The sequence below is a fragment of the Tamandua tetradactyla genome, chromosome 18, assembly GCF_023851605.1.
Source record: "Tamandua tetradactyla isolate mTamTet1 chromosome 18, mTamTet1.pri, whole genome shotgun sequence".
Classification (NCBI taxonomy): domain Eukaryota; kingdom Metazoa; phylum Chordata; class Mammalia; order Pilosa; family Myrmecophagidae; genus Tamandua; species Tamandua tetradactyla.
The window spans coordinates 37,156,491-37,182,666 of NC_135344.1; the positions used below are offsets into that span (position 1 = coordinate 37,156,491).

At 37.1% G+C, this 26,176-nt stretch overlaps 2 protein-coding genes across 3 annotated transcripts; one reads left to right on the top strand and one right to left on the bottom strand.

Moving 5' to 3' along the window:
• Nucleotides 1–1,174: 1,174 nt before the first annotated feature.
• On the bottom strand, nucleotides 1,175–14,668 carry HAUS1 (HAUS augmin like complex subunit 1). 2 transcript variants are annotated; one of them, XM_077135568.1, is made up of 9 exons: nucleotides 14,562–14,668; nucleotides 13,614–13,788; nucleotides 9,269–9,404; nucleotides 7,998–8,132; nucleotides 7,051–7,174; nucleotides 6,573–6,638; nucleotides 5,475–5,546; nucleotides 5,180–5,227; nucleotides 1,175–1,428 (listed from the first exon to the last, which is right to left on the bottom strand). In XM_077135568.1, exons 1-9 carry the CDS (start codon nucleotides 14,589–14,591, stop codon nucleotides 1,378–1,380), a joined length of 837 nt encoding a protein of 278 aa, XP_076991683.1. In that variant the 5' UTR covers nucleotides 14,592–14,668; the 3' UTR covers nucleotides 1,175–1,377. The 2 variants fall into 2 exon arrangements, with proteins under 2 accessions (XP_076991683.1, XP_076991682.1); XM_077135567.1 differs by lacking the exon at nucleotides 14,562–14,668 and adding an exon at nucleotides 14,286–14,527.
• Nucleotides 14,669–16,958: 2,290 nt separating this feature from the next.
• On the top strand, nucleotides 16,959–25,712 carry ATP5F1A (ATP synthase F1 subunit alpha). Its single transcript, XM_077135569.1, has 12 exons — nucleotides 16,959–17,090; nucleotides 18,692–18,770; nucleotides 19,606–19,775; nucleotides 21,828–22,001; nucleotides 22,099–22,265; nucleotides 22,713–22,861; nucleotides 23,248–23,399; nucleotides 23,506–23,730; nucleotides 24,273–24,380; nucleotides 24,488–24,632; nucleotides 25,219–25,369; nucleotides 25,489–25,712. Exons 1-12 carry the CDS (start codon nucleotides 17,031–17,033, stop codon nucleotides 25,568–25,570), a joined length of 1,662 nt encoding a protein of 553 aa, XP_076991684.1. The 5' UTR covers nucleotides 16,959–17,030; the 3' UTR covers nucleotides 25,571–25,712.
• The last annotated feature ends 464 nt before the right edge of the window (nucleotides 25,713–26,176 follow it).

The window sequence follows — 26,176 nt, forward strand, 5'->3', positions numbered from 1 at the left end:
CTGGGAGGGCTTGACTTAATCAGGTAGGTCTTTAAAAAGGGACTAGTCCTTCCCTGAGTTCAGATTCTGGACAGGAGAGAAGGAAAATTGTAAAACATTTTTACATTTTGGGAACTGTACATTCACCAAATTGTTTCTGCTCTGCTGATTCATTTTACTTGTTTAAAGCAGCAGCTGAACCTGCAATAGTTTCCCCTTCCCCTGTACCTTACTTCAGTTTCTTTGACTTCTTGTTCAGATGTGTATCCAGCTTCATGAGGAAGGACCTCATCTTTCTACTACTGATTTAAAAGGTCATCTTCTTAATAAACTAATTTCTTGTATATATTAACATTTGGAAGTCGGTAGGTGTGCCAGTTTGAAAGGATTATGTACCCTAGAAAAGCCATGTTTTAATCCTGATCCATTTTGTGAAGGCAGCCATTTCCTTTAATCCCTATTCAGTACTGTAGGTTGGAAACTTGAATAAATTATCTCCACGGAGATGTGATATGCCCAATTGTGGGTATTAACCTTTGATTAGAGGGATATGTGACTTCAGCCATTCCAAGTAGGTCTTGATTAGTTTACTGGAATTATTTAAAAGTGGAAACATTTCAGAAAAAGCTCAAGAGCCGTGAGAAACACAAGAGCCCATGCAGCCCAGACACCTTTGGAGATGAAGAAGGAAAACCCCTGGGGGAGCTTCATGAAACAAGAAGCCTGTAGAGAAAGCTAGCAGATGTCATCATGTTAGTCATGTACCTTTCCAGTTGAGTGAGAAACCCTGAACTTCATTGGCCTTTTTGAATCACGGTATCTTTCCCTGGATGCCTTAGATTGGACATTTCTACAGCCTTGCTTTTAATTAGGACATTTTTACAGACATTTGGACATTTTACTGTAAGCTTGGACATTTTAGTGTAACTTGCAACTTAATAAATCCCCCCCTCCAAAAAAAACCATTCTGTTTCTGGAATATTGCATTCTGGCAGTTAGCAAACTAGAACAGCAAGTGAGGTGATTGGAAAGAACGACAGCATACTCCTAGAGAATGAAGGGATGGCAGAAACATAACTGGAGTACAAAACCTTTCATTTTCATTTCAGTCAACCTAATGAATGAATATATGACAAGTGTCATAATGCTACCTAACAGATCTGTTGAAACATACTTCACCACTTGCAACACTGAAAACCAAGAGAAAATGCTTTTTAATGAATACCAAGCATTTAGGTACAAAACTGCAACACACAAATAGAAAAACATTCTATCAATAATAACATCAAAACTAAGAACACAGAAATTAAGTTATTAAGGAATGTTAAGAGGAAAAACATTCTTTAAAGTCATATTCAATTGACTCTGTGAGGAAAAACAACATTCATTTGGCTCTGGTCACAGTTCCATCATGTCCACTTTCTTTGTAAGTTCAGTTTCAATGGTATCCTAAAAGATAAAAGAAACATGTGAAGTAATATAAACAAGGACATAAAACAGGTTCTCCAACTTCAATTATTTAAAATAAAAGAAGCAAAAGAAAAAGAAAACATTAAATGTGAAATTTAAAATACCATTATAACTATCGAATTTGGTATGACATGCCTTTGCTTTTACTACTGCCTACCCAAGTTTTTCTGACTCCTCATTGATCTGAATATACATCTGAAAGGGGGGAAAACCCTTTAGAGAGATGAATAAGTATAATGATACATGAGTAGATCCCTCAGCAACATACTTCTGCAGTGTCCTTTGCATCACCTCTTTTCCATTCTCACTGCCACTATCCTCACTACTTCTTGTCTGGCTTTAATAAGACAACTGGTTTCTGTAATTTTCTTTCTCTCTCCTTCACTCCATCCTATACACTGCTTTCAGACCATCACAAAAAAAAAAACAACACATATCACAATAAAGCGAGTCACACACATTTTTTTGGTTACCCAGTGCATATTAAAATTGTATTTACAATACACTGTAGTCCATTAAGTGTGCAAAGTATTATGTCTAAAAAACAATGTACATACCTTAATTCAAAATACTTTATTGCTAAAAAATGCTAACATCATTTGAGCCTTCAAAGGCATACTTTTGCTGGTGGAGGGTCTTGCCTTGACTTAATGGCTGCTGACTGATTAAGGATGGTGGTTGTTGAAGGCTGAGATGGCTGTGGCAATTTTTTAAAGTAAAACAATGAAGATTGCTGCAACGATTGACTGTTCTTTTCACCAAAGACTTTTCTGTAGCATGCAATGCTGTTTGATAGCATTTTACCCACAACAGAACTTCTTTCAAAATTGAAGTCAATCTTCTCAACCACTGCTATTGCTTTAGCAATTATTTTTTGTCATTTCAGCAATGTCCACAGCATCTTCACGAAGAGCATATTCTATCTCAAGAAACCATATTTTATGCTTATCCATAAGAAGCAACTTCTCATCCGTTCAAGTTTTATCCTGAGATTGCAGCAATTCAGACACAGCTTCAGTTTCTACTTCTAATTCAAGTTTGCTGGCTATTTTCACATCTGGACATAGTTCCTCCATTGAAGTCTTGAACCTCTCAAAGCCATTCATTAGGGTTGGAATCAACTTCCTCAAAACTCCTGTTAATGTTTATGTTTTGCCCTCCTCCTATGAATCATAAATGTTCTTAATGATATCTAGGAAAAATGAATCCTTTCCAGAAGCTTTTTAATTTACTTGGCTCAGATCCATCAGAGGAATCACTAGCTGTGGCAGCTACAGCCTTACAAAGTGCATTTCTTTTTTATTTTTTAAATTAATTTTTAAATAAAAAAAAATGACAACAAAGAAACACAAACATTCTTAACATACGATCATTCCGTTCTACATATATAATCAGTAATTCACAATACCATCACATAGTTGCATAATCTGATGATTTCTTAGAACATTTGCATCAATTCAGAAAAAGAAATAAAAAGACAACAGAAAAAAATTCATACATACCATACCCTTTACCCCTCCCTTTCTTTTTTAAAAATTTATTTACTCATTTATGATACATAACCACATACAAACATTCTTACAAAATGCATTTCTTAAAGAAGCAGACTTGAAAGTTGAAATGACTCCTTGATCCATAGGCTGCAGAATGGATGTTGTGTTAGCAAGCATGAAAACAACATTAACTTCACTGTAGATCTCCATTAGAACTCTTGGGTGACCAGGTGCATTGTCAATGTTCAGCAATATCTTTAAAGGAATATTTTTTTCTGAGCTGTTCTCAAAAGCAGACTTAAAATATTCAGTAAACTACATTGTAAACAGATATGCTCTCATTGAGGCTTTCTTGTTCCATTTAGAGAGCACAGGCAGAGTAGATTTAGCATCATTCTTAAGGGCCGTAGGATTTTCAGAATGGTAAATGAGCACTGACTTCAACTTAAAGTCACCAGCTATTTTAGACCCTAACAAGAGAATCAGCCTGGCCTCTGAAGCTTTAAAGCCAAGAAATGAATTCTCCACTGTAGCTATCAAAGTCCTACATGGCATCTTCTTCCAACAAAAAGCTGTTTGTCTACTTTGAAAATTGGTTGTTTAGTATAGCCACCTTCATCAATTATCTTAGCTAGATCTTCTGGATAACTTGCTGCTGCTTCTACATCAGCACTTTTTGCTTCACCTTTGACTTTTATGCTATGGAGATGGCTTCTTTCCTTAAACCTCATAAATCAACCTTTACCAGCTTCAAACTTTTCTTCTGTAGCTTCTTTACCATTCTCAGCCCTCACAGAACTGAAGGGAGTTAGAGTCTTGCTCTGGATTAGGATTTGGCTTAAGATAATGTCATGGCTAGTTTAATTATCTACCCACGCACAAAACTTTCACCATATAAGCAATAAGTCTGTTTCACTTTCTTATCATTCATGTGTTCACTGGAGTAGCACTTCTCATTTCTTCCAGGAATTGTTCCTTTGCATTCACAACTTGTGTACTGTTTGCTTCAAGAGGCATAGCTTTTCACATTCCTTCCTTACTAAGCTTTACCATGTCTAACTTCTGATTTAAAAGTAAGAGGTTTGCAACTATTCCTTTCACTTGAACACCTAGAAGCCACTGTAGGGTTATTAATTGGGCTAATTTCAATATGGTTGTCTCAAGGAATAGGGAGGCCTGAGGAGAGGGAAAGATACAGGGAAATGGCCAGTTGACGGAGAGTCAGAATACACACAGTATTTATCGATTAAGCTCACCACCTTATATGGGTATGGTTTGTGGTGTCCCAAAACAATGGCAATATTAAATCAAAGATCAGTGGTAGAATTTTCACCTGTCATGCAGGAGACCTGAGTTCAATTCCTGGCCCAAGCTCTGCACCTCCTCCCCACCCCCACAAAAAAGGATGATTGACCACAGATCACCATTAACAGATTTCTAAAAGGAATCAGAATATAAAAGAACAACCAGAGTATCAGATAAAATAATAATGAAAAAGTTTGAAATATTGTATGTGAGACAGAGACACAAAGTGAGCACATGCTGTTGGAAAAATGGCACCAATAGACTTTTTCAATGCTGGGTTGCCAAAAACCTAAATTTGTAAAAAACGTTGATACTTGTGAAGCATAATAAAGTGAAGTGTAATAAAATGAGGTTTCCTTGTAATTGTCCTAAACCACTGACCTGATCAAAAGAATAGCCTTGATCACATTTCTCTTCAGTTTAATAAATAAAACAGGAAACACAAAGCAACTTTCAGTTGTTCCATACAGCCAACAAGTTTAATGCTCTGTATTTAAGGTCCTTTACATTATAAAAAAATAGATTCTTTCAACCATATATTCCACTGCATACTGCTGAGAGCCAAATCTCCTCACTTGCCACAGCTTGGAAAAGTTCTCTGATTTTAGCTCTATGCCTATACTAATAATCCCTTTTGCCTAGAATGGTATATAGCGCTCAACCACCCAGGAAAATTTATGCAAATTTTTAAAATACATAAAACACATATACTTTTTGAAAAAACACACATACCCACACCAACACCCACACATCCACGCAAGTACATGTCAAAAAAGTATTAATACAAGTACTGGAGTGATATACAGCATCTATAGAACTGCGGTTTACCTCTGAAGAGGAAGAAAAGAAAAAGGATGAAGGAGCTTTATTTACATCAGCATTTAATTCATTTCTTTAACAAAATATCTGAGGACAAAAATGGTACTACTTACCAATTCTCGTTTTGCTTCTTCAATTTTCACTTGAGCAAGAGATGGATTCTTTTAAAGAAAAATAAAACAAGGAAGGTTATAGTGCCTCAATTTGGACTCCAGGGGGAAAATGCAACAATCCTTTTCAAAAGCCAAAATATCTTACAGAGAATATATACAGTGTTCATATAATACTGAAAATTCAGCACTGACTTTTTAAACCCCAAACACAGACCCACTATTTTCATGACTGTTTAGTGCACTTGACGGAGGTTAGAAGAGGTGACTTTTTTCTTTAATTTATAAGAATAATTACCGGCATTAAATCTAAATAGGACTCTAGTTTTTTCTTCAAAGGTATAGTCCGTCGTTTTAGTTCCGCCAGTTTCTGGGGGAGAAACAAAGAATCACAGAGTTAAAGACATTCACAATACAGCCAAATACTGTTAGTTTATGAAATGAAATACAATAAAGTATTAAAACTAGGGTATGTTAAATAACGTATTTAATAAAGAGCTTCAAAGATAAACAAATAGGCAAACTTATTTCCAATGGAAACAATTCTTGTAAGATGCTTGAAATGCGAAGTTATAGTTCTATGTAATAAGAGTAGGATTTAAATATGCTGACCGGGAACACAAAAGAATGTGATTAGAAGGAATTAGAATGTAAGAGAACAATCAGAGTCTCAAATACAGATTTATGAATTGTCAACTTTAGATTCCAAGAATCAAAGTAGAAAAAAACTCAGTAAAACAAAACAAATTCCCTATTTCTCACTCTTCTCATCAAAATAAACAAAACACTTTAACAATCTGAAAATCCAGAATCACATTTGAAAACCACAGGAATTCTGGGACTTTCATTTTTATTGTACATTGAAAGAGAAGAAAGAACAGCATCTAGTTGATTGGCACACAGTCCTTCAATAACTTATCTGTTTAATAAATGAATCAATAATATATAACTGACTCCAGCAAAGAGCCACTTGCTCTAGTACTAGGTAAAGGAAACAAAACAAATGTGAGGAGATACACTGCTAAACAAGTCATAAAGATATAAATACTGGTGACATAAAGTATAAAAGTAAAGGAAAAGAAATCAGTTTAATAGAGAATAAAAGCTCTGTAAAAGAAACAAACAAAAAAGCAGATTGTGTGCTAACATTTTTTTTTGTATGTTGTATGGCAGGGGTTATACTTCATTCTTTTTCTAACTGAGCATTTCGTTATTGCAGCACCATCTGTCAAATTTTTTGTTTGTTTTTTTTTGGGGGGGGGGGGGGGAAGTGCATGGGCTGGGAATTGAACTCAGGTCTCCTGCATGGCAGATGAGAATTCTACCACTGAATTACCCTTGTACCCCACTGTGGGCTAACATTTTTTAAAAAGTTGAATTAGGCTAAAACGCTCACCTCTGACAGTGCTACTAGTGACTGATGAGAAAGAGAAGCATCCATGTCTCTGGCTGAAAGTTGCTCCTACAATTCAAAAAATAAAAAGGAGGTAGGCAGTTTTAGTTAAAAGTTAGTTTGACAGTGAACAGCATGAAAAATTTTCAACATATAACCCAATAAAAAGACCTATGAATCATAGATAAAAGTTATACATGCATCAAGGCACTTTTATATTTTACATGAATCACTTCCCAACTAATATTTTTGGCAATATGGGTACAGTGCTTAAAAGTCTGAGCTTTGGTGCCTGATTACCTGGGATTGAATCTGGATCTGCTGCCAACTAGCTTTGTAACTGTGGGCAAGTTACCTTATTTTTGTGTGCCTTAGTTCTCCCATCTGTAAAAAGGGGAGTAATAATATTGCCCTAGTTGTAAGGAGGAAGATCTAAAAGAAGTCTGAAAAAAGCTAACTATATTCAGTCCTTCATACAAACCTCTGCAGCCTTGATTCCAACTCTGAACTCCTCTGATTTTGCTTTTAGGAAGTCCATGTTCTGAAGACGACTGTCAACTTTGGCCTTTTCCATAGAGAGATGCAGCTCTGCCTTTTTGAGGTCCCTTTAAAAAGTAAAGTTAAAAACATTTCTTCTCAGTGATATTATTACCAAAAAAAACATGCCACGTTACTTTTTGGATTCAACTTTGGATAAGCCAAGAGCAGATAATATACTTGTTGGATTATCTACCATAATTTTTATATCCCAGACTCACTATATGCATTCTCCCAGGTCATATTTTCCTCTGAGATTTTTCCCAAGGAGTACAAAATAATTTTAACATTAATCTATATCAAATATACTTTGAGAAAGTACACCTGCTGCTCAAAACTGTGACTTAATATATCATAAACCAGTTTGAAAGATGGAGGTCCCAAAGATCTCTCTATTAAATGTGCCATGACACAATGCATACTGCATATACACATTCAATATTTGTTGAATAATTTTACACACTACCAAATTAGTTCTGCATATACACATTCCTGATCCACAGCTTTTAATTTCTGGGGCAACAGAGATCTAAAGAAGGTCTATAGTATCAACAGAGCTATAGTAAGAAAGGGCAACATTATATTCTGTGAAAGAGCAGCAAAATATAATACAACTTTAAGGTGTATAGTACTATAATTTATAAGTAAAAAAATTCACTACATTAAAAAATTATAAAATCCATATTAATTGTGAAATTTTTTTTGAAATTAAGTAAAAGATGAAAGATGAAAAAATTATTTTTCATCTCCACGAGTCATTTTCTAATTCAAAAATATTTTATGAACCCCATTTCCTTATGTGCTGCTTAAAATCATACCTACTACTGAAACTGAAACTGACATTGTCCTACTACTGACTTTAAAATTATCACTTCCAACTCAATTACTTACTCTCGTAGACATTTTTCTAAGACTAAAGTTGCAGTTAAGTTTTTTTCAAGTTTGGTCAATTCAAGCTTGATTTCTTCATTTTTGGATTTGGTACGATAAAGATCAGAGGTCAAATCATTCACTGCGGGGATAAAACTAAAAGAACAGTCTGGTCACATAAAGGGACATTAAAGACAAAAAGTACAATTTTCCCTCATTTCTAAAAATGACTTTATCTGTGTGGTTCTTATATAATCATGCTGTTTCATACCTCTATGCATTTTTTACATGTGCTTCCCATTGCCTGCATGCCCTTCTTCAGTTGGCAAATTATCACTTGACCTTGAAAACTCAGATAAGATTATTATCCCTACCCTGGAATTCACTATTCCTTCCTAGATACAGCTTGTACATTCTTATATTGATGCAGCTATCATACTGTTATTTTGTTTATATGTCCATCTCCCTTATTTGATGGTAAACAGAGACTTTCCTTGAAGGTGGTTACTATTTTATCTCTGCCTCCCCAGTGCTTAGCATAACTATCCTGGCATATGATTGGTATTTGATATCAGCTGAATTAACTTAATTCAAGGCTAGATTTCTGCCATACAACCTATGTGTTCCTATACTCAAAACACCACACTATGAACATATATAATTCAAAGCTCTTATATAGGCAGGTAAGCAAAACAGCTGGGCAGAGTTCTAATTATGATGACAGGTTGTAATTGTAGTTCTAACTAAGATACAGCCACAAGTAACAGTCATATGGACTTTGGAGTCAGACTCAGTTTGAATCCCAAATCTTCGATTTACTATCTTGGAAAAGATATTTAATACCTCCTAAGAATCAGTTCCCTCTTACGGCTATTAGAAGAATCATGTCATTATATAGGTTAAATGCTGTCACAAGGAATTGAAGAGCCCTAACTTACTCTACCCAAATGGATAGGGACATGACCAAAATTCACAGCCTTCAACTGGATCATTTAGTCTAGTGCTTTTCTTCTTGAATACAGGGAACAATAAAATTGAGACTTATCCTTTTCCAATATATGAGAACCAACATTCAGAAACCTAATCCTGGAAGAAGGCACTAAAAAGTAACCAATGCCAAACTTAACAGAATCAATTATACTCATTAGCAGAGATAAAGAGTTAACTAAATTCAGTGTTTTTGCATTTACTATTAATTTTCTATATAGAATGACCCCGAGAGCCAAAAACTCCTTAGGTTAGGGCCTTTTAACACATATAATGGCAGAAATTAAAACTGTCACAAGAATTACCTAGCTAGTGAGGTATCCTTTGTTTCAAGGGCCATTGCACTGTCAACCAAAGCATTCAGATATCTGGAACTAGTGCTAGAGAGATTGGCAGAGGAAAAATTCACACTCTCCATGAGAAGTTCTTGAAGACGCCTGGCTGAAAAGATACGAGTATTCATGGTAACTAAGAATAAGTTTTGCTTTTTTTTTTAAACCAGCTTTATTGAAATATAATTCACACACTATACAATTTAACAATTTAAATTATACATTTCAACAGCTTTTAGTATAGTCACAGAGTTGTGTATCCATCACCACAATTTTAGAGCACTTTGATTACCCTATAACCATCAACCCCCAAACTCTCTAGGGGGCAATTTTACAAATTCCTTATTTTCAGAGAGCTATTGCTAGTGAGTGACTCGAACTTGAGTTTAAAAAGACTTCCTTGGAGATCTTCTGGCAGAAAGACTGAATGTCCTTGAAAAAACAGTCTGTCATAAAATTGTAAATGTGATTTCTGACCTTGGCTTCTGAAAGATATTGCATGAATTCATCTTACAGACCATAATGTATTTTAGCATTTTTAATTTAAGAATTTGTCCTTGAGAATTTTATCAACTTCAGAAACACAAGGAGACATTCTGATTATAAGCAATTCAAATATATCACAATGAACAACAATGCAGTATTACACGGCTCTTTAAATATCAGGTTCAAAATCGTCAACAATTTAAAAATATACAGCAAATATGCCAAGCTTTGGAGGCTTGTTTTTTTGGTTTGTTTGTTTTTGAAAGTTTCTGATTTTACCCAGATACAGCAACCTGTAACCTGAAGCTCCTAAATTGACTACCTATACCTCTAACGACAGATGAATGTGAATATAGAATAATAATCTTTTGTAATTGACATTTAAAAATGCTGATGTTTAACACACTGATTATAAGAGATATTAAGGTTTAGATCTTATTATATATTCCCAGAAAGTTTTCAAAGTTACTGCATGACAGTGAATTCCACAGTACATTCCTCCAGCAGAGGGCTTTTATCCTTTTGGTTTGGCTAAAAATTCTCAAGCATAAACATTATACATTCTGTTTATTTATGTTTTTCTAATCTGATCTTTCACTTCAAAGAATTTTGACATGGCTTCAAATATGTAAACCAGTTTTTTTGTTTGTTTGTTTATTTTTTTTGGATAACAAGAGGTTATCATACCTAACGCCTGTGAAAGACAAAAGGGAGAGGAAACAGGATTGGACAGGGGAAATATCCAAATATTAATGCAGATCTGACACATTTTCAAATATGATAATCATGGCAGCCTGTTGATCACCACTCTCCAAATACCAATATGTTTGTCCAAAAGGAGGTGGCAGAGGCAGGGGGTGAGATCTAAGCATCCACGGTATTCTACAGCCCATTTATGGTGATGTAATGCCTCACAGGATAGTGCATGATGAGTGATGCCTGAAAAGGAGGGCACCCTCTTGCAGCCATATTTGTTGCTATTCTCTCAAGGGAGCTGCACCAGGTCTTGAATCTCTGCATGGAGGGGATCTATATGTCAAGTCTTCCTGGCATTAGTCCCTTAATGCCACATCCTTCTTCTGCCTCAACTAGAATTATTTCCAATCTGTGTTTCAAGTAGGCAGCTTCCCAAATGTCCTCAACCATTGCTCTCTCTAAATCATAAACCAGTTTTGATGACAGTTTCCACACAGCTTGAAAATAGTCTTTCTTCTTCCACACAGAGTTTTTCAACCTTGATACTACTGGTATTTGGGGCTGGATAATTTATTATTTGGGGAATTGGCTTGCCTATTTTAGTATCCTTGGTCTTTACCCACTAGATGCTGCTAATATCCCTACTGCCCGTGGCTGAAATGACCAAAAATGTCTTCAGACATTGACAAACTACCCCGAGTTGAGAACCACTGTTCCACACTATCTTTAGTTATATCAAGTGAATGAAAAATATTTTGCTATCTACTATATGCCAGTAATTAACATTTCTGCGCAAACAAGTAACAGAACTCAATTTTCTTCATTTGCAGAGCCATCATGATTAAATACAAAAAATGGTAATAAACTGATCTTCCATAAAACTTTAAGTCTAATATCTTCAACTACGCCATCAATCTAGCCTTGAGAGTAGAATAGAATCAAGAAGCTTTCTGGAATTTCTCCTCATTTTCCTCCTCAATTGAAGATTTAGCAACATTGTTCTAGTTTGCAGCTGCCAGAATGCAATATACCAGAAACAGAATGACTTTTAAAAAGGGGAATTTAATAAGTTGCTAGTTTACAGTTCTAAGACCAAGAAAATGTCCCAGTTAAAGCAAGTCTATAGAAATGTCCAATTTAAGGCATCCAGGGAAAGATACCTTGGTTCAAGAAGGCCAACAATGTTCAACGTTTCTCTCTCAGCTGGAAGGGCACATGGCGAACACAGTGGCATCTACTGGCTTTCTTGTGGCTCTACCAAAAGGGACTCTCTCCAAAATGTTTCCTCTTTTAAAGGATTCCAGTAAGTGACTCCACCTTCAGTGGGTGGAGACACACCTCCATGGAAATCATCTAATCAAAATGCTCACACCCAGCAATACTGAATGAGGATTAAAGGGCATGGCTTTTCTGGGGTCCACAACTGATTCAGACCAGCACAAATATGAAGAATGAATGGTTTTACTAGATGTTTATATTCCTCATAATTAAAAAGGCCACCTGATGTAAAATTTGTACATCCTTTTCAAAGTCCTGAAGATATTCTAAAATATTTCAATCTCTGCAATACAAAGAACTACTTTGTGGAAATAAGAACTTTACCTTAAAAAAATCATTTCTATAATTTTTAACTAGAAAAGTAAATTAAGTCCAGCAAGTTATATGGTATCACTACTCAATTTTTAGAAGTACAAACTGAGGTAATTTGTACTCCTATTAGCAACATACAGGAATCTGTACTTGTTATAAGGTTCCACTAATTTTCTGTGTTCTGGTAGATACTTTCGCTATCTAAAAAGAAGAAAAACTGGGAACACAGGTGGTTCAGTGGTAGAATGCTTGCCTTCCATGCAGGAGACTCGGGCTCGATTTCCAGACCATGTATCCTCCCCCCCAAAAAGAAGAAAAACTTAGAAAATTAATGATGAAAGTGCATAATTGTGCGGACAATCTACTGATATTGATGGTAGCAGGGCTGTTATAGATATACAGAATTTTCACACAATTTCGTGTTGCGAAAATTCTGTATTTATTAATAGAAACATTTGCAACCTAATATTTGTCACCCTCAAAGTGCTTAAGGAAGAACTAAATAATCTAACTTTGAAAATCCTCAGACTTCTGGCTTATAGAGTCAGGATGGATGAAAAGAAAGTGCTTACAACATAAGATTTTTCTGGACTCAAAGCTCCTTTCCCTATACTGTATTTTAATAACTACTAAAATTATTTAAAAATAAGACAATTTGGTGGGTGCACGGGTGGTTCAGTGGTAGACGGCTCGCCTTCCATGTGGGAGACTTAGGCTTAATTCCCCAATCATGCACTCCCTCCCCTAAAAAAAGAGACAATTTTAAAAACAAATATATGGGACAGTGTGATCACAAAGGAACAGCACACTGGAGAGTTTTTTTGGGATGATGGAATTGTTCTGTATCCTAAGTGTGATGGTCCCAGAACCTATATATATATTAAAATTCATAGAACTGAACACCAAGAGAAAAAGTCAATTTGACCATGCTGATCTTTTAAAAATCAGGGAAAGAGCACACATACAAAAGAATTGCAATATAAACTGAATTACATTCAAAACATTATATGCAACAATATCACAAACCTGGTTAAACACAGGGCAAATATAGGCTCCACTTCCTTCCTCGTTTGTATATTCCCACTACACAAGATTTCTATCAATCTTTTGTGGTTTGTATTATAAAAACAAGTTGTCTTGAATGTGCTTTTTCAAACTACATATGCTCAGCAGAAATTTTTAATGCAATCTCTTTGGAACAAAGAAATAGGGTGATTTGTCCAAGACTCCCAGTTCTTGGTGAGGCACTTCAAGTGTCCTGATAGTTCACTATGACATGAGAGCAGGAGGCAGACAAAAACATGATATGTGGTACATCAGGCTAAGAAGTTTAGACTCTATCTTCGGCCTGTGGTTTTAACGGAGTACCAATAAAATAGTTAAGCAAGTATGTACTTTAATCAGAGTTACAATATAGAAAGTGACCATGACAACAGTGGAAGGAAATCAAACAAGTAGTCTACACTAAATTAATCTTGTATTCTTTACTGCTGCAAAATTTGGCTTCCAGTTATTACCTTATTTAAAACTCTGGAATTAGTCTCACCTTCTGATTCATATTCGCTTGCTTTCTGTTTCAAGTCCTCTATTACCAGGGAGACATCCCTGTCCCGGGCCTTGTTCCGTTCTGAAAGGTGATATAAAATCTCTGTGGTCCGTGGATTCACCTCATATTGTGGGATAGGATGATCTCCAAATATTTTTTTCAACCAGGCAGCAACCTGACCATTAAAAGGAAGACAAATATTATAAGTCTTACTTAATGGAATGGAAAGAAGCAAATACGACGAAGTGATCAAAACCAAACAAAATGTTTTCTATGAATATTCTAGTGAGCTACTTCACAACCTAACATCTTTGGGGAAAAATACCAAGCGTCAGGAAATACACTTAAAAAGTGAGTAAGTACAATGAACAAACGGTATACGAGTCAATGTTACCAGCGAACAATCCATTCTACAAATCTGCAAAAGCAGTTTAAGATAATTTACTTCACTCAAAAAGCCCGTAAAGTTCAAGTATACGGATGCAAAAGCTTTATTAAATGTCTAAAGTGTTAAAAAGAGTTGCACCCAAAGCATCATAAGAACAGCAGGACCGAAACATCCCCAGAGTTAGGATACGAGCTATGAAAGCTGCTCAGGTGTGGAAATTCTTGGCTGGAAAGTGGGTTTGGGTTCGGAACTCCCGCTTCAGTTTGCTGGTAGGGGGTTCATACCATGGAGCTCCTAAGCACCTTCCCAAGCCTGAGTACAAGGAAGAGAAAGGCCTGAGAACGGAAGGAATCGTTCCTTCCAGAAGCATCTAAAGGGATCGGGGTGGGGTCGCAGATCCTGAGGGCCACATTATAGTCAGACGTGTGGAAAAGAGGGGGACAGAGAAGGTAGACTCGGCGGTCAGGATATGGATTTGCGAAATCCATCGGGGGGAGAGAGGGTGTGTCAAAGACCCGGCTTTCAGGAGAACCTCACAGCCCGGCTCCCGTCCCCGCCACCTGCGCTTCTTTCTCCTGGGGGCCGTCCATATCCTCCGCTCCCGCCACTTCCCGAGGTGCTCTTCGCCGAGACCCGTTCGCCGTCAAGGCGGGGCCGCCCTAGTTCCCGCCCACACGCCGTTGGCCACGCCCCTCCCGGAGCCCGGGATTTCTGGGAGTTGTGATTTTTACCCTGGCTCTAGATCACTAGTCACTGACCGCGCTGGTCCAAGGCTCCAGCTCTAGAACCTGTTCCTTTGCCACTTTCCTGCGCTCTTTGTTCTGCATACTACAATCTTCTGCAGAACGAGGAGCGCCACCCCAAACCAGGCCCCTTTTCTCTTTCTTAAATTTTTCTCACTTGAATTGCTTGTCTAAAAAAATAACAGAAACTTGCTTTTTTGGCAATCACACTGATTGCATTAACTTAAAAATTTTACTTAACCCTGGCAATATGAGCTGCAGAAATCCTAGCCAGTGCTTATTCATTATTTTTAGAATTAAAAAAAAAACCGTTAGAGAGCTAAACATTGCAGGAGAAAATGTTAAAAGGTGTTGGCAGCATCTTTCTGCTGAGGCCCTCGCGTCAGTTCGATCATTTTTCCATTCGCTTCTTCCCTTCCCTAATGTTCTCTCCTCTTTCCTTAACTCAAGGTAACACCACGAGTTTCCATATATTTATACAGCAATGCATGGTTATAAAATATTCATATTCTTGTTTCAGTCCTTCAGGACACTGTAAAATAGTTGGGCACACACTATTTTACTTATTTTCACATTAAAAAACACACAGGGAGTAAATGACTTGACTTTTAGGTTAGGTAATAGACAAAAGCGTTATGGCTTCAATTGAATGTTTCAGTCTCCTTATGTTTTAGCAAACTGCTACCCACAAGCTCCCCAGAGTGTATTGTGTTGCATTAGGAAAGGTAAGCAGCTTGAAGGACTATGCGCTCAACATTCTGTCATGTGGGGATTAGTATTAAATTGTGGATTAGACATCGCACAAATGTCATGTGCCTATTTAAAATAATTAAAATTTTCTTTTTAAAGCAATCTTACTAGCTAGCCAATGCCATATATATGACTTGCTAATTTATTCTGTTTATTTCAGTCAAATATATCTTCCCCTCTGTAACCAAATTTCAGATAAATTGGTGGAGCACCAGAGTCCGGAAAAAAAAAGTTACTTTTATGTTGTATGTCCATTCATCACTGCAAATTTTACAAAATTTCTGAATTTTGTTTTTGCCAACCACATTTCCCCCCTTGCTCTTAGCCTATCCCTACACCTGATTCTCAGAAGAATTGTCATAATTACCTATGGCTTACCTCAAAAAGGAAGTAGCACGTTAGAGGGCTACTAACTAGACATTGCAAGCCATGAGCTTTTAACACAGATGTTCATGTGTACCATACAAATTAAGATTTGAGTTGTAAAATAGGACCTGGTTAAAGGGGCTGAAAGATGCTTCTCAGAACAGTACGAAATGAAGGCAACGTTCACAGTGCCCTCTATCACAAAATATCCAAAACTCACAAAAAAATTCTGTGGGAAAAAGAAAAGGAGAAAAAAAAGAAAAGAGTTCCTCCCCAATCCCACTGGACAGCACTGGGCAGATATAGAAGGTATGTTTTCCATTTCACTTTTTATTCCAGATAAAAAAGTAGATTGTACAATGTCACATTAAATCAGTTAATAACAGAGGAAAACTCGAACTCTAGTCTAGTCTGGAGTGAGACTTCTGATTCTGGGGTACTTTTCTCAGAAGGATTGGCAGCCACTCTATCCAAACTCTCTGTTCCTGTTAAGATTATTAAACAATTTGCTCTAGTTACAGGATTCTTTTTGATCGAATCTAGGATTGAAATTTTCAAATTCTGAGTGCGTCTTGCCTCAGAATTGTGTGTGCCGGTAAAATTCAGATTGCCCGAGTTTTCCACTGACAGGGTCTCAGGTGGCACCAGCGCAAGGCGGAACGGTAGCTTTCTCAGGAGATTCCTTTCAGGTAATCCGCCTAGGGGATTAACTGTTCACTGTTGCTGCAGCTCCACGGTTTAACAGTCCTTGTCACAGACCAGACAGCATCAACCCCCCTCACGATCAAGCCTGTTGAGTCCCGGGACAGGGTGACAACTCCGCTTGGGTTCTGGGAACTGCTTTCCTGCAAGGTCCGCTACCCACGTGGTAGTCCCGGGCAACCACAAGGTCGAATCAAAAGACGAAAATAAACATGTAACGAATGCCTGAAACCAAGCTGGAAAAGACCTAGTCGCTGACTTTTAAGTTTAAAGTTAAAAACGATACTTAAAAACAAAAAATAAAGCAACCGAAACAGGCAGATTCGCGTCCAAAGGCGAAAGGCAGGAGGCGGTACTTCCGGGTCAAGTGGGCCGGCTGTTTTGACCTTTCTCGCCGCTCAGCCATTTTGTTCCAGTCAGTCTGGAGGCTGCGGCTGCAGAGGAACCACCCGAATAGAAGCTGCGAAGATGCTGTCAGTGCGCGTCGCCGCGGTCCTGGCCCGCACCCTCCCTCGGCGGGCTGGGCTGGTGAGTGCTAGGGACCGGCGAAAGGGAAGTGGCCCAACGAGGGCTGCAGTGGGTGGTACGATGCTGGCTCGGGTGTTTTCTGCAAGGAGGATGAGGGGTTGTGGCGGGTCCCGCCATCTTGCCCCGGTGGCTGCGTCCCTGGCTGGGCAGGCCATGCTGCAAGGGTCCATTTAGCTCACCATCCGTGCACAGTGCTGCACAGTGGTACAGGGGTGACTGACTTCTCTGTTGCCCAGGGATGAGGCCTCGGGAGGATTCCGTCTCCGGCGGTGCATTCCGAGAGGGGGTTTGGGGTGAAGGTCAGTCCTGGGCGCTAGCTCTCCGCGGCCTGCTCTGGAACGGCTAGGCTCGTCCCTTTGAATTCTCCGGGACTCGACCCGCTGAAGGTCAGAGGACTGTTGTCATTTCTTGTTGAAGCGGATAGGAGAGGCTGACATTGTGTGAAGGTCAGTAGGCCCCAGCATTTAAGCTATGCCGGAAGGTCAGTTCAGAGGAAAGAAATAAATGAAGGTGATTTGAGTCTTTAAGAAGACGATCTCATAGGGCTGAATACTGAAACGATTGGTAAAAACAGCGTTTAGGTGCAAGGAAGCATTTCATGTGGCCGATGCTGTGACAGCTATAGAGATGGTTTCCAAATTGTCTCGCATTCTGTCCACCTGCTCTTTTGAGGAATCGTTAAACAGATTGAGAACTCGACAAGTAAAATAAACCGTAAGATTGCGAAATTCCTTATTTCCCTTGAAGCTGAGAACATAAAAACCCTTAAATCCTATACAGACGTTCACATTTACTTACTCCTTTCATCTTAGAAATAATCTCAGTTGGAAGGGGAAACTAAAATCACTGGTATTCTGTATTTTGCTGCCTTAACACAGTCGTTGGGAGCATCTTGGTTTATTTTCTGTTGGTTAAAATGCGGGTTTTTTTTGCAGGCACCGGGAATCGAACCCGGGTCTGTGGCCTGGCAGGCGAGAACTTTGCCTGCTGAGCCACCGTGGCCGCCCAAAAGCTTTTTTTAATTTATCCAACTTTTGTAGAAAGTAGCTTCAGAACTGAGTATGACTTCTGAAGGAAAAGAAGAGTTCAGGGTTCCAGATTGTTTCAGGGTTTGTTGAAGGTAGTAAGACAGTGTCCACACACTGTACCTCTTAGTTTCTAATCGAACTCATTAATTTTTACTGTTTTTGTGTGCCTGTTTGAAATAAAACAAGAGGTCTGTTGAGATTTGCCCCTGTTAAGAAGCAATTTATCTTAATGAGAATTTCCACAACTTGATTGAAATGTGTCTGAAGTCACAAAATTGGTACCTTGATGCTTTTAAAGGGAAAAATGCTTATACTTAAACGGTTGCTTTTAAAAAATAGGCAGTGTTTTAAAATAGGCTTTTTAAAAAATGCTTTGCTTTGTACCTAGAACACCAGTTCTCAAAAGTTAGTTTTCCATGTGCTTAATAGTTTTTCCACTTTACACAAAATATTTTAAACATGTTTAATATTTTCACAATAATTTGATTAAACTAAGTCTTCATTTGTTTAAATTTGTCATTTATATAAAGGCTTTTCTTTAAAATAAAAATTTTAGATATATTCTTGTGCTAGGTCTCCAGAAATGCTTTGGGATCATCCTTCATTGCCACAAGGAACCTTCATGCCTCTAACACTCATCTTCAGAAGACTGGTAAGTAATTTCTAAGTCTACACCACATTTACAATCTTGAAGATGTAAGTTATATAGCTGTTAAGTGCTTGTTTGCTTTTTTCCCACTCATTTGATGGTATTATCATTAAACTTTTATGTTTTTAAAATTTGATAACTTTATGTAGCACTTTTGATACTGTTCCTATAAAATGTAAGTAGAAAAAAGTTTTATTATATATTTTCTAATTGCCTTTAGTTGGTGGTGTTTCTAGTTAATTTTTTCTTTCTCTTTTATCCCCACAGAATCTCAGATTCTTAATCTGAAATATTCCATTTATTCCTGCCCTGTTAGGTTCTCTTGTTTTAATGAAATGAACTACAGTTATGTTTCTCTTTTGATATTAGTACGGCTTGTTTGTTCTGATAATATCCCTCTAGTGGAACCAGAAGCATACATACCAAGTAGGGGGTACCCTTTCACATCTGTGAAAGATTATTATCCAAAGCTAAGATGAAGAATAGGGTATCTTTTAGTCAGAAATTTAGGTTTCACGATAGGTTATAGATTCCTTAGAAATTAAGCCAGAGGAATGAAAAGCAGGTTGTTTAAGGGTACTACCAAATTTTATTAGCTTCTTTCATGGTTTACATTTGTCTTGTGAAGATTCCCTTCCCCTGCTCAGTCACTTGAACTCATTTTTATAGAAGTATGAACCCAACTTTATTCATTAGAATTGTGTGTGTTATGTTTTAGAATGATAATTTGGCTATTATGATTACAAAATTATGTAGTTTTTATGTTGTTGGGGAAATGAGTTTTGAAAAGTTCTTGGGGCTAGATTATATTTTAAATGAAATTGTCCCCTCTCAATAGGCACTGCTGAAGTGTCCTCTATACTTGAAGAACGTATTCTTGGAGCTGATACTTCTGTTGAACTTGAGGAAACTGGGCGTGTCTTGAGTATTGGTGATGGTATTGCTCGAGTACATGGGCTGAGAAATGTTCAAGCAGAAGAAATGGTAGAATTTTCTTCAGGCTTAAAGGTAAATTTGAAATTATGTTTTAGGATTGGTGTCTTCTCCGTTATTCATTCAGTAATGCAGAGAGTGACTTTTTTTTTTTTTACAGTTAAATTAGTTTGCTTCAGCCTTTTTTAAAAAATCGTCATCAGAGATTGAAAAGACTAAATTTACAGACCTTGGTTAACCAGGTTTTATTATTCTGGGATTAAATTATATGCAAATTGTAGAAACTGCTTCTGAAACAGAAAATTGAATAAACCTACACCCACATTCCAAGAAGCTCGTCTGTTCTTTGTAGCTAAGATCATATTATACAAAACCATTTGATGACTTAAACTAAATTTGAGTCTTGCAGAAAATTGAAAGTCAGTGACTTTCTTTTTTCTAGTGAGAGTAGGGCCTGTAATCACTGAAAGATGATTTAGTAGCATAGTTTACAGAAGCCTCTTGCGTGATAAAAGTTGACTTCTTTTCAACTATGTTGAGCCTAGTCTGCTGATAGGGTGAGAAATAAAAGTTGTAGGTGTCATGTTGTTCCTAAGAAATGCAGTGATTGATATATGGGTTGACCAGAGCCAGTAGATCTATTTGCTAAGCACACAAATAGGAGAAAGATAGTTTCATCCTCTCGATAGTGTCCAGTATGGAAAAAGAGCCACTTAATGTGGATAGCAGTTTGATATGGAAGACTAGAGCCAGAAGTCGGCATTAAGAATTTGATCAAAAAACGAACTTCTTTCATTATCAGTACCTGTATCTTTGAAAGGTGTGGTTGAAATAGATGCTTTTAAGACTGAAAAGTCTAGATCAACACTGCTAATCAAACTTTGTGCAATGATGGAAATGTTCTATATCTGCCGTTTAATATGGCAGTTACTATACACCGGGTGACTGTTGCGCACATGAAATGTGGCTGCACGACTGAGGAACTACATTTTTAATTTAAATATTTTTTTAGGTTGACTTAATTTTAATTAATTTAAATTTAAATAGCAATATGTTATATATTGAACAGCACAGGTTTAGACTGAAGTTTTTGCATTTGCAGTTATGTTTCTTGATTCTCCTCTGTTTTTAGCATAAATTCTTCCCCAGAACTTTCATTACTGACCAAATGCTAAGCTTGGAATTGCCTTTTTTGCTATAGTTGTGATTGTTTTTTCCCCCCTTCTACACGGACAGGCACCGGAAATCGAGCCCCGGTCTCTGGCACAGCAGGGGAGAACTCTGCCACTTGCACCACCATTGCCCACCCTATAATCATGATTTAAGGATCTGAAATCTTAAGGCTTTGAAATATGGTTGGAGTAATGAGAGATGGCTCAGGGCTGTTATATTATGGCAATTTCTTCTTGATTGGTTGCAGTTGGGTAGCTTTTAATTTTACTTTCTATTAAACTGCTGATTAGATAATTTTGTAGACTTTATGGAGCCTCTCAGATAAAAAGATGTCAGTCAAATTTGTCTTAAAATTTTCCTTTGACCCTGCTCACCTTATTTCATGCAGATCACTCAACTCAAATGCCGAAGTAAGTAGTCAAAAATAGTATAGTGGAAAAAAACTTAACCTGTTTAATTTCTTCTTTGCTTCTTTTAGTTCTTTGCGAATGCTGTATTGGGAATGTCAGGCTTATTATGCTATACTAAGATTATTCAAGGGAGCATGCTAATGTTTTAAAATTTTTACCCAAACAAGATTGGTCACTAGTTGAGAAAGTACTGAGTAAACCAAATGTAAGGGGCAATACAGCTTATTTTTTTTTTTTTTTTTTTTTTAAAGGAAAGACAGAGAGAAGGAAGGAAGGATAGAAGGAAGGAAGGAAGGAAGAAAGGGAAACATCTTTAAACATTTTCTTGTTTTATTGTATTCTGTTTCTCCGTTTTTGTTACATGGGCTAGGGCCGGGAATCGAACCGAGGTCCTCCGGCATAGCAGGCAAGCACCTTGCCCGCTGAGCCACCGCGGCCCGCCCAATACAGCTTATTTTTTCCCTGTTTTCATATCATGTAGTAATGGTATATGGGGAGAAGTGCTCCTCAAACTTCAGTGGTATTCCTTTTGTCTTTTGAATAGGGTATGTCTCTGAACTTGGAGCCTGACAATGTTGGTGTTGTTGTGTTTGGAAATGATAAACTGATTAAAGAAGGAGATATCGTGAAGAGGACGGGAGCCATTGTGGATGTTCCAGTTGGCGAGGAATTGTTGGGTCGTGTAGTAGATGCCCTTGGTAATGCCATTGATGGAAAGGTGGGTATAGAATTCATTAGAGCTGATTGTAGGTTCTAATGAACATCAAAACTGATTATTCTGAGGGTTTCTTTTTACTTCTTTTTTTTTTTTATAGGGTCCAATTGGTTCCAAGACTCGCAGGCGAGTTGGTCTGAAAGCCCCTGGAATCATTCCTCGAATCTCTGTGCGTGAGCCAATGCAGACTGGCATTAAGGCTGTGGATAGCTTGGTGCCAATTGGTCGTGGTCAGCGTGAGCTGATTATTGGTGACCGACAGACTGGGTAAAGGCTCAATAGCATGTTAAAAGTTCTGACTAAAATTTATGCTGTGGAAAGATTACTTTTTTTAGACTTAGAATTGTGAATTTTTTTTTTTTTTTGGTTAAAAGCACTTTGTTGGTTACAGTATCAATTCACAGCAATGTTATTTCACTAAGCTCCTGTCCACATGATCACGCCACAAGAGAAATCCAAGAATCCTGTTGAATCAAATCTGTAGTTTATTGGTTGATTTAAACCTTCTTGAAAGCTTTAATCTAGATATTTACCTTTACTGTAATGATTAATACTAGTCATACTCATAGTTAATTGGTAACAAATGTATGGAAACCATTCTAGGTGAGTGAGAACAATACAAGAGTTAATAGTAGTAGTAGTGGTAGTAAATTTTTATTTGGGCAGTATTTTGATGTATTTAGTGCCTTTTATATTTATTTTGTCTTTTTAAAGTAAAACTTCAATTGCTATTGACACAATCATTAACCAGAAACGTTTCAATGATGGAACTGATGAAAAGAAGAAGCTATACTGTATTTATGTTGCTATTGGTCAAAAGAGATCCACTGTTGCCCAGTTGGTGAAGAGACTTACAGATGCAGGTATTAAGAACTTTAGTCCTGTTGCTGTTACCTTAAGTCCTATTGCTCCTAATCCTAGGATAGCTTGTCCTTAATGAAGGCTTGCAACTTAAAGAACTGGACTTTCTACTAATATAAAGCAGTAAATTTTAAGATTTAGTTTGTTTCTTTAAAGTTGAAGGTATTAGGTTAATTCTTTATTTTTAAATTTTTGGTGTGTGGGCTTGGTGTTGAACCTGGGTCTCCCACATGGCAGGTAAGAATTCTACCACTGAACCACTTGTGGTTAATTCTTAATGGTTAATCTTTTTCGCATTTTAGTGATTTTTATTATAGTAGTCTCTAATTTAAAACTACCATATTGATTATAAAACTTGTAAAAAGAAATAATTGTTTTCTCTCCTCAGATGCCATGAAGTACACCATTGTGGTTTCAGCTACTGCATCTGATGCTGCCCCACTTCAGTACCTGGCTCCTTATTCTGGCTGTTCTATGGGAGAATATTTTAGGGATAATGGCAAACATGCTTTGATTATCTATGATGATTTATCCAAACAGGTTAAAGGAAACATTTTTAGAATCTGTTTATTTATACTAACCTGAAAGTTGGCAAATGTAGTTTTTGTCTAATAGGTGAACTTCACAACCCTTTCCTGTACTATAGGCTGTTGCTTACCGCCAGATGTCTCTGTTGCTCCGCCGACCCCCTGGTCGTGAGGCCTATCCTGGTGATGTATTCTACCTGCACTCCCGACTGCTGGAGAGAGCAGCCAAAATGAACGATGCTTTTGGTGGTGGCTCCTTGACTGCTTTACCAGTCATAGAAACACAAGCTGGTGATGTGTCCGCTTACATTCCAACAAATGTCATTTCCATCACTGACGGACAGGTATTATTTTAGTGGTTAAGATGTGTTTAAAAGAAAAAGCTTTGGATGACTCCATGATATTGATGGAAGCTAGTGGTTATGAAGTGATTTGTTAAATGCCTTCCTCTAACCTATACACTCCTTGCATTTTGATTCTTTTTTGGAATCAAAAATGGAAAATTTGAAATATGTGTAAGAGTAAGGAGCATAGTATAATGAAACTCTACACTTCATTTAATTATCAATTCATGGTGTACTGTACTTCATTCTTTCATTTATACACATTCCTATTCTCTTCCCCTCCCCAATAATTTTGAAGGAAATCCCAGATATATCACTTTATCTGTATATATTCCAATGTAAATATGTTATCTTTAGTTCTCATCTAATTTCTCAACATTAGGGAATATATTAGGGTTGTGGAAGATTGGGAGTCTCCTTACTATAGAAGACATTTAGCGTTTTTATAGGTGTGCACTAGTATTTTTTGAATGTGATATAATTTGAAACAGTTGATTTCTTACTTTAAGTTTGCTAATAGGTGTATTCTCCTTACATGGCAGATTTTCCTGGAAACAGAATTGTTCTACAAAGGTATTCGCCCTGCAATTAACGTTGGTTTATCTGTGTCCCGAGTTGGGTCTGCAGCCCAAACCAGGGCCATGAAACAGGTAATTACATCATTTTGGTAATCTGATGATTAGGTTAAAATCTTCACGTATACGGGCTTTGTATAGTACTCTGTCATTGTATTAACTATCGGCAATCTGTATTGTAGGTGGCAGGTACCATGAAGCTGGAATTGGCTCAGTATCGTGAGGTTGCTGCTTTTGCCCAGTTCGGTTCTGATCTCGATGCTGCCACACAACAACTCTTGAGTCGTGGTGTGCGTCTGACTGAGTTGCTGAAGCAGGGACAGTATTGTGCGTTCCTTTTTTTATTTGATAAAGTTCCTACTTTATGTTAAAGCCTGGGAATATTATATATCTCCCTGTAAGCTGTATGCATGCTGTTGTATTTCATCAGTTGCTGCCTTTTGAATGTGTTTGATGCCTATTTTATGTAAAGTACAGTCCTTTAAGCCATTCAAATGTAAATGCTATGAAATCAGTAACCAAGGAAACTTAGTAAGTGTATTTAATGCTTTCAGAAATAAGTTCTACTAGATCTTCCCCTATCTACTTTGGCTGTATGAGTGTGGAATTTGGCAAAATGAGAAGAATGTTAGAATGTTTTTATTTTGCCATAAAATTTCAGCCAATTATTTATACTCCAAACAATGTAAGCCCTGCAGATTATAAAGTGTTTGTGGGATATGCTCAAATATTACTTGTAATCAAGGCTTGAATAAAAGGCAAAGTATTTTCTGGAGTGGGATGTGGGAAGGAATATTAATATCTGTCAGATATTGGGACATGTTAATAACTGGAGGAAAAAGAAGTTACTCTGACTTTGATATGGCACTTTTTGTTCAAGCAAGTCATTTGGCATTCTTTTGTCTCTTTTCAGCTCCAATGGCTATTGAAGAACAAGTGGCTGTCATTTATGCTGGTGTAAGGGGATATCTTGATAAACTGGAGCCCAGCAAGATCACAAAGTTTGAGCAAGCTTTCCTATCTCATGTTATCAGCCAGCACCAGCCTCTGTTGAACAATATCAGGTATGAATACAACTGATGGCAGTTTCATTTTAATAAAATTCTTTTTAACTTTACAATTAGTTTAGTCATTGAATTTTTGTTCAGTTTATAACTGATGATCTGCTTTTGTTTCTAAATAGGGCTGATGGAAAGATCTCAGAAGAATCAGATGCAAAGCTGAAAGAGATTGTAACAAACTTTTTGGCTGGATTTGAAGCTTAAAATTTGTGGATTCATATCAAATGTCGGTTTGGTTTGGCCATGTTTTCTTCTGGTAATCAGTTCCATTTGTTAAAGGTTTACTCTTATACTTCTAATGTACAGATATCACATTAAAAATAAAAGTTCCATATTGCTTGGTGGATATAGATAGTTTGTGTGATTCTTCAGAAAACAGATTATTTTGAGGATTGGATAAATAAACATGCTTACTTATTAGCTTATTTTACTTGAATATTGATATGTAGCACAGCCACATAATTAAAGGCTGAGGTCTTTGCAGAATCTTAGTGTTCTTTATGACTGGTTAAGAGAAATAAACTTTGGATAACTGAATCGATATGACAGAGTTCGTACTTAATAATTAGAATCGAGTAGCTTGACTAGTTCCCTGCCCAGAAGACTTATCTGTATAGGCAGGAAAAGAACAGAAAACTAAAATTCTCCAGGAAACAAAAAAACTGCAAAGCAAAATAAGAACTTTTAGGGGAAAAAACTGAGAGGAGATAACCAGAATGAATACAACTGTGAGAATTATTGCAAATACCTTTTCTCTTTGGGTAGTTTAACATAGTAAGCAGCAGTTCTTAACTATAATCAAATGGGTCA

Excerpts from the sequence above, each read along its gene's own strand:
- HAUS1 (XM_077135567.1), bottom strand. The coding sequence starts at position 14,489 with ATGGATTTCGCAAATCCATATCCTGACCGCCGAGTCTACCTTCTCTGT. Across the intron at positions 9,405-13,613 it reads AAGCGAATATGAATCAGAAG|CCAGGCGTCTTCAAGAACTT; the intron begins GTGAGACTAATT and ends GTATCTTTTCAG. Across the intron at positions 6,639-7,050 it reads TTGGAATCAAGGCTGCAGAG|GAGCAACTTTCAGCCAGAGA; the intron begins GTTTGTATGAAG and ends TTTGAATTGTAG.
- ATP5F1A (XM_077135569.1), top strand. The coding sequence starts at position 17,031 with ATGCTGTCAGTGCGCGTCGCCGCGGTCCTGGCCCGCACCCTCCCTCGG. Across the intron at positions 22,862-23,247 it reads GAAGAGACTTACAGATGCAG|ATGCCATGAAGTACACCATT; the intron begins GTATTAAGAACT and ends TTCTCTCCTCAG. Across the intron at positions 24,633-25,218 it reads GCTGAAGCAGGGACAGTATT|CTCCAATGGCTATTGAAGAA; the intron begins GTGCGTTCCTTT and ends GTCTCTTTTCAG.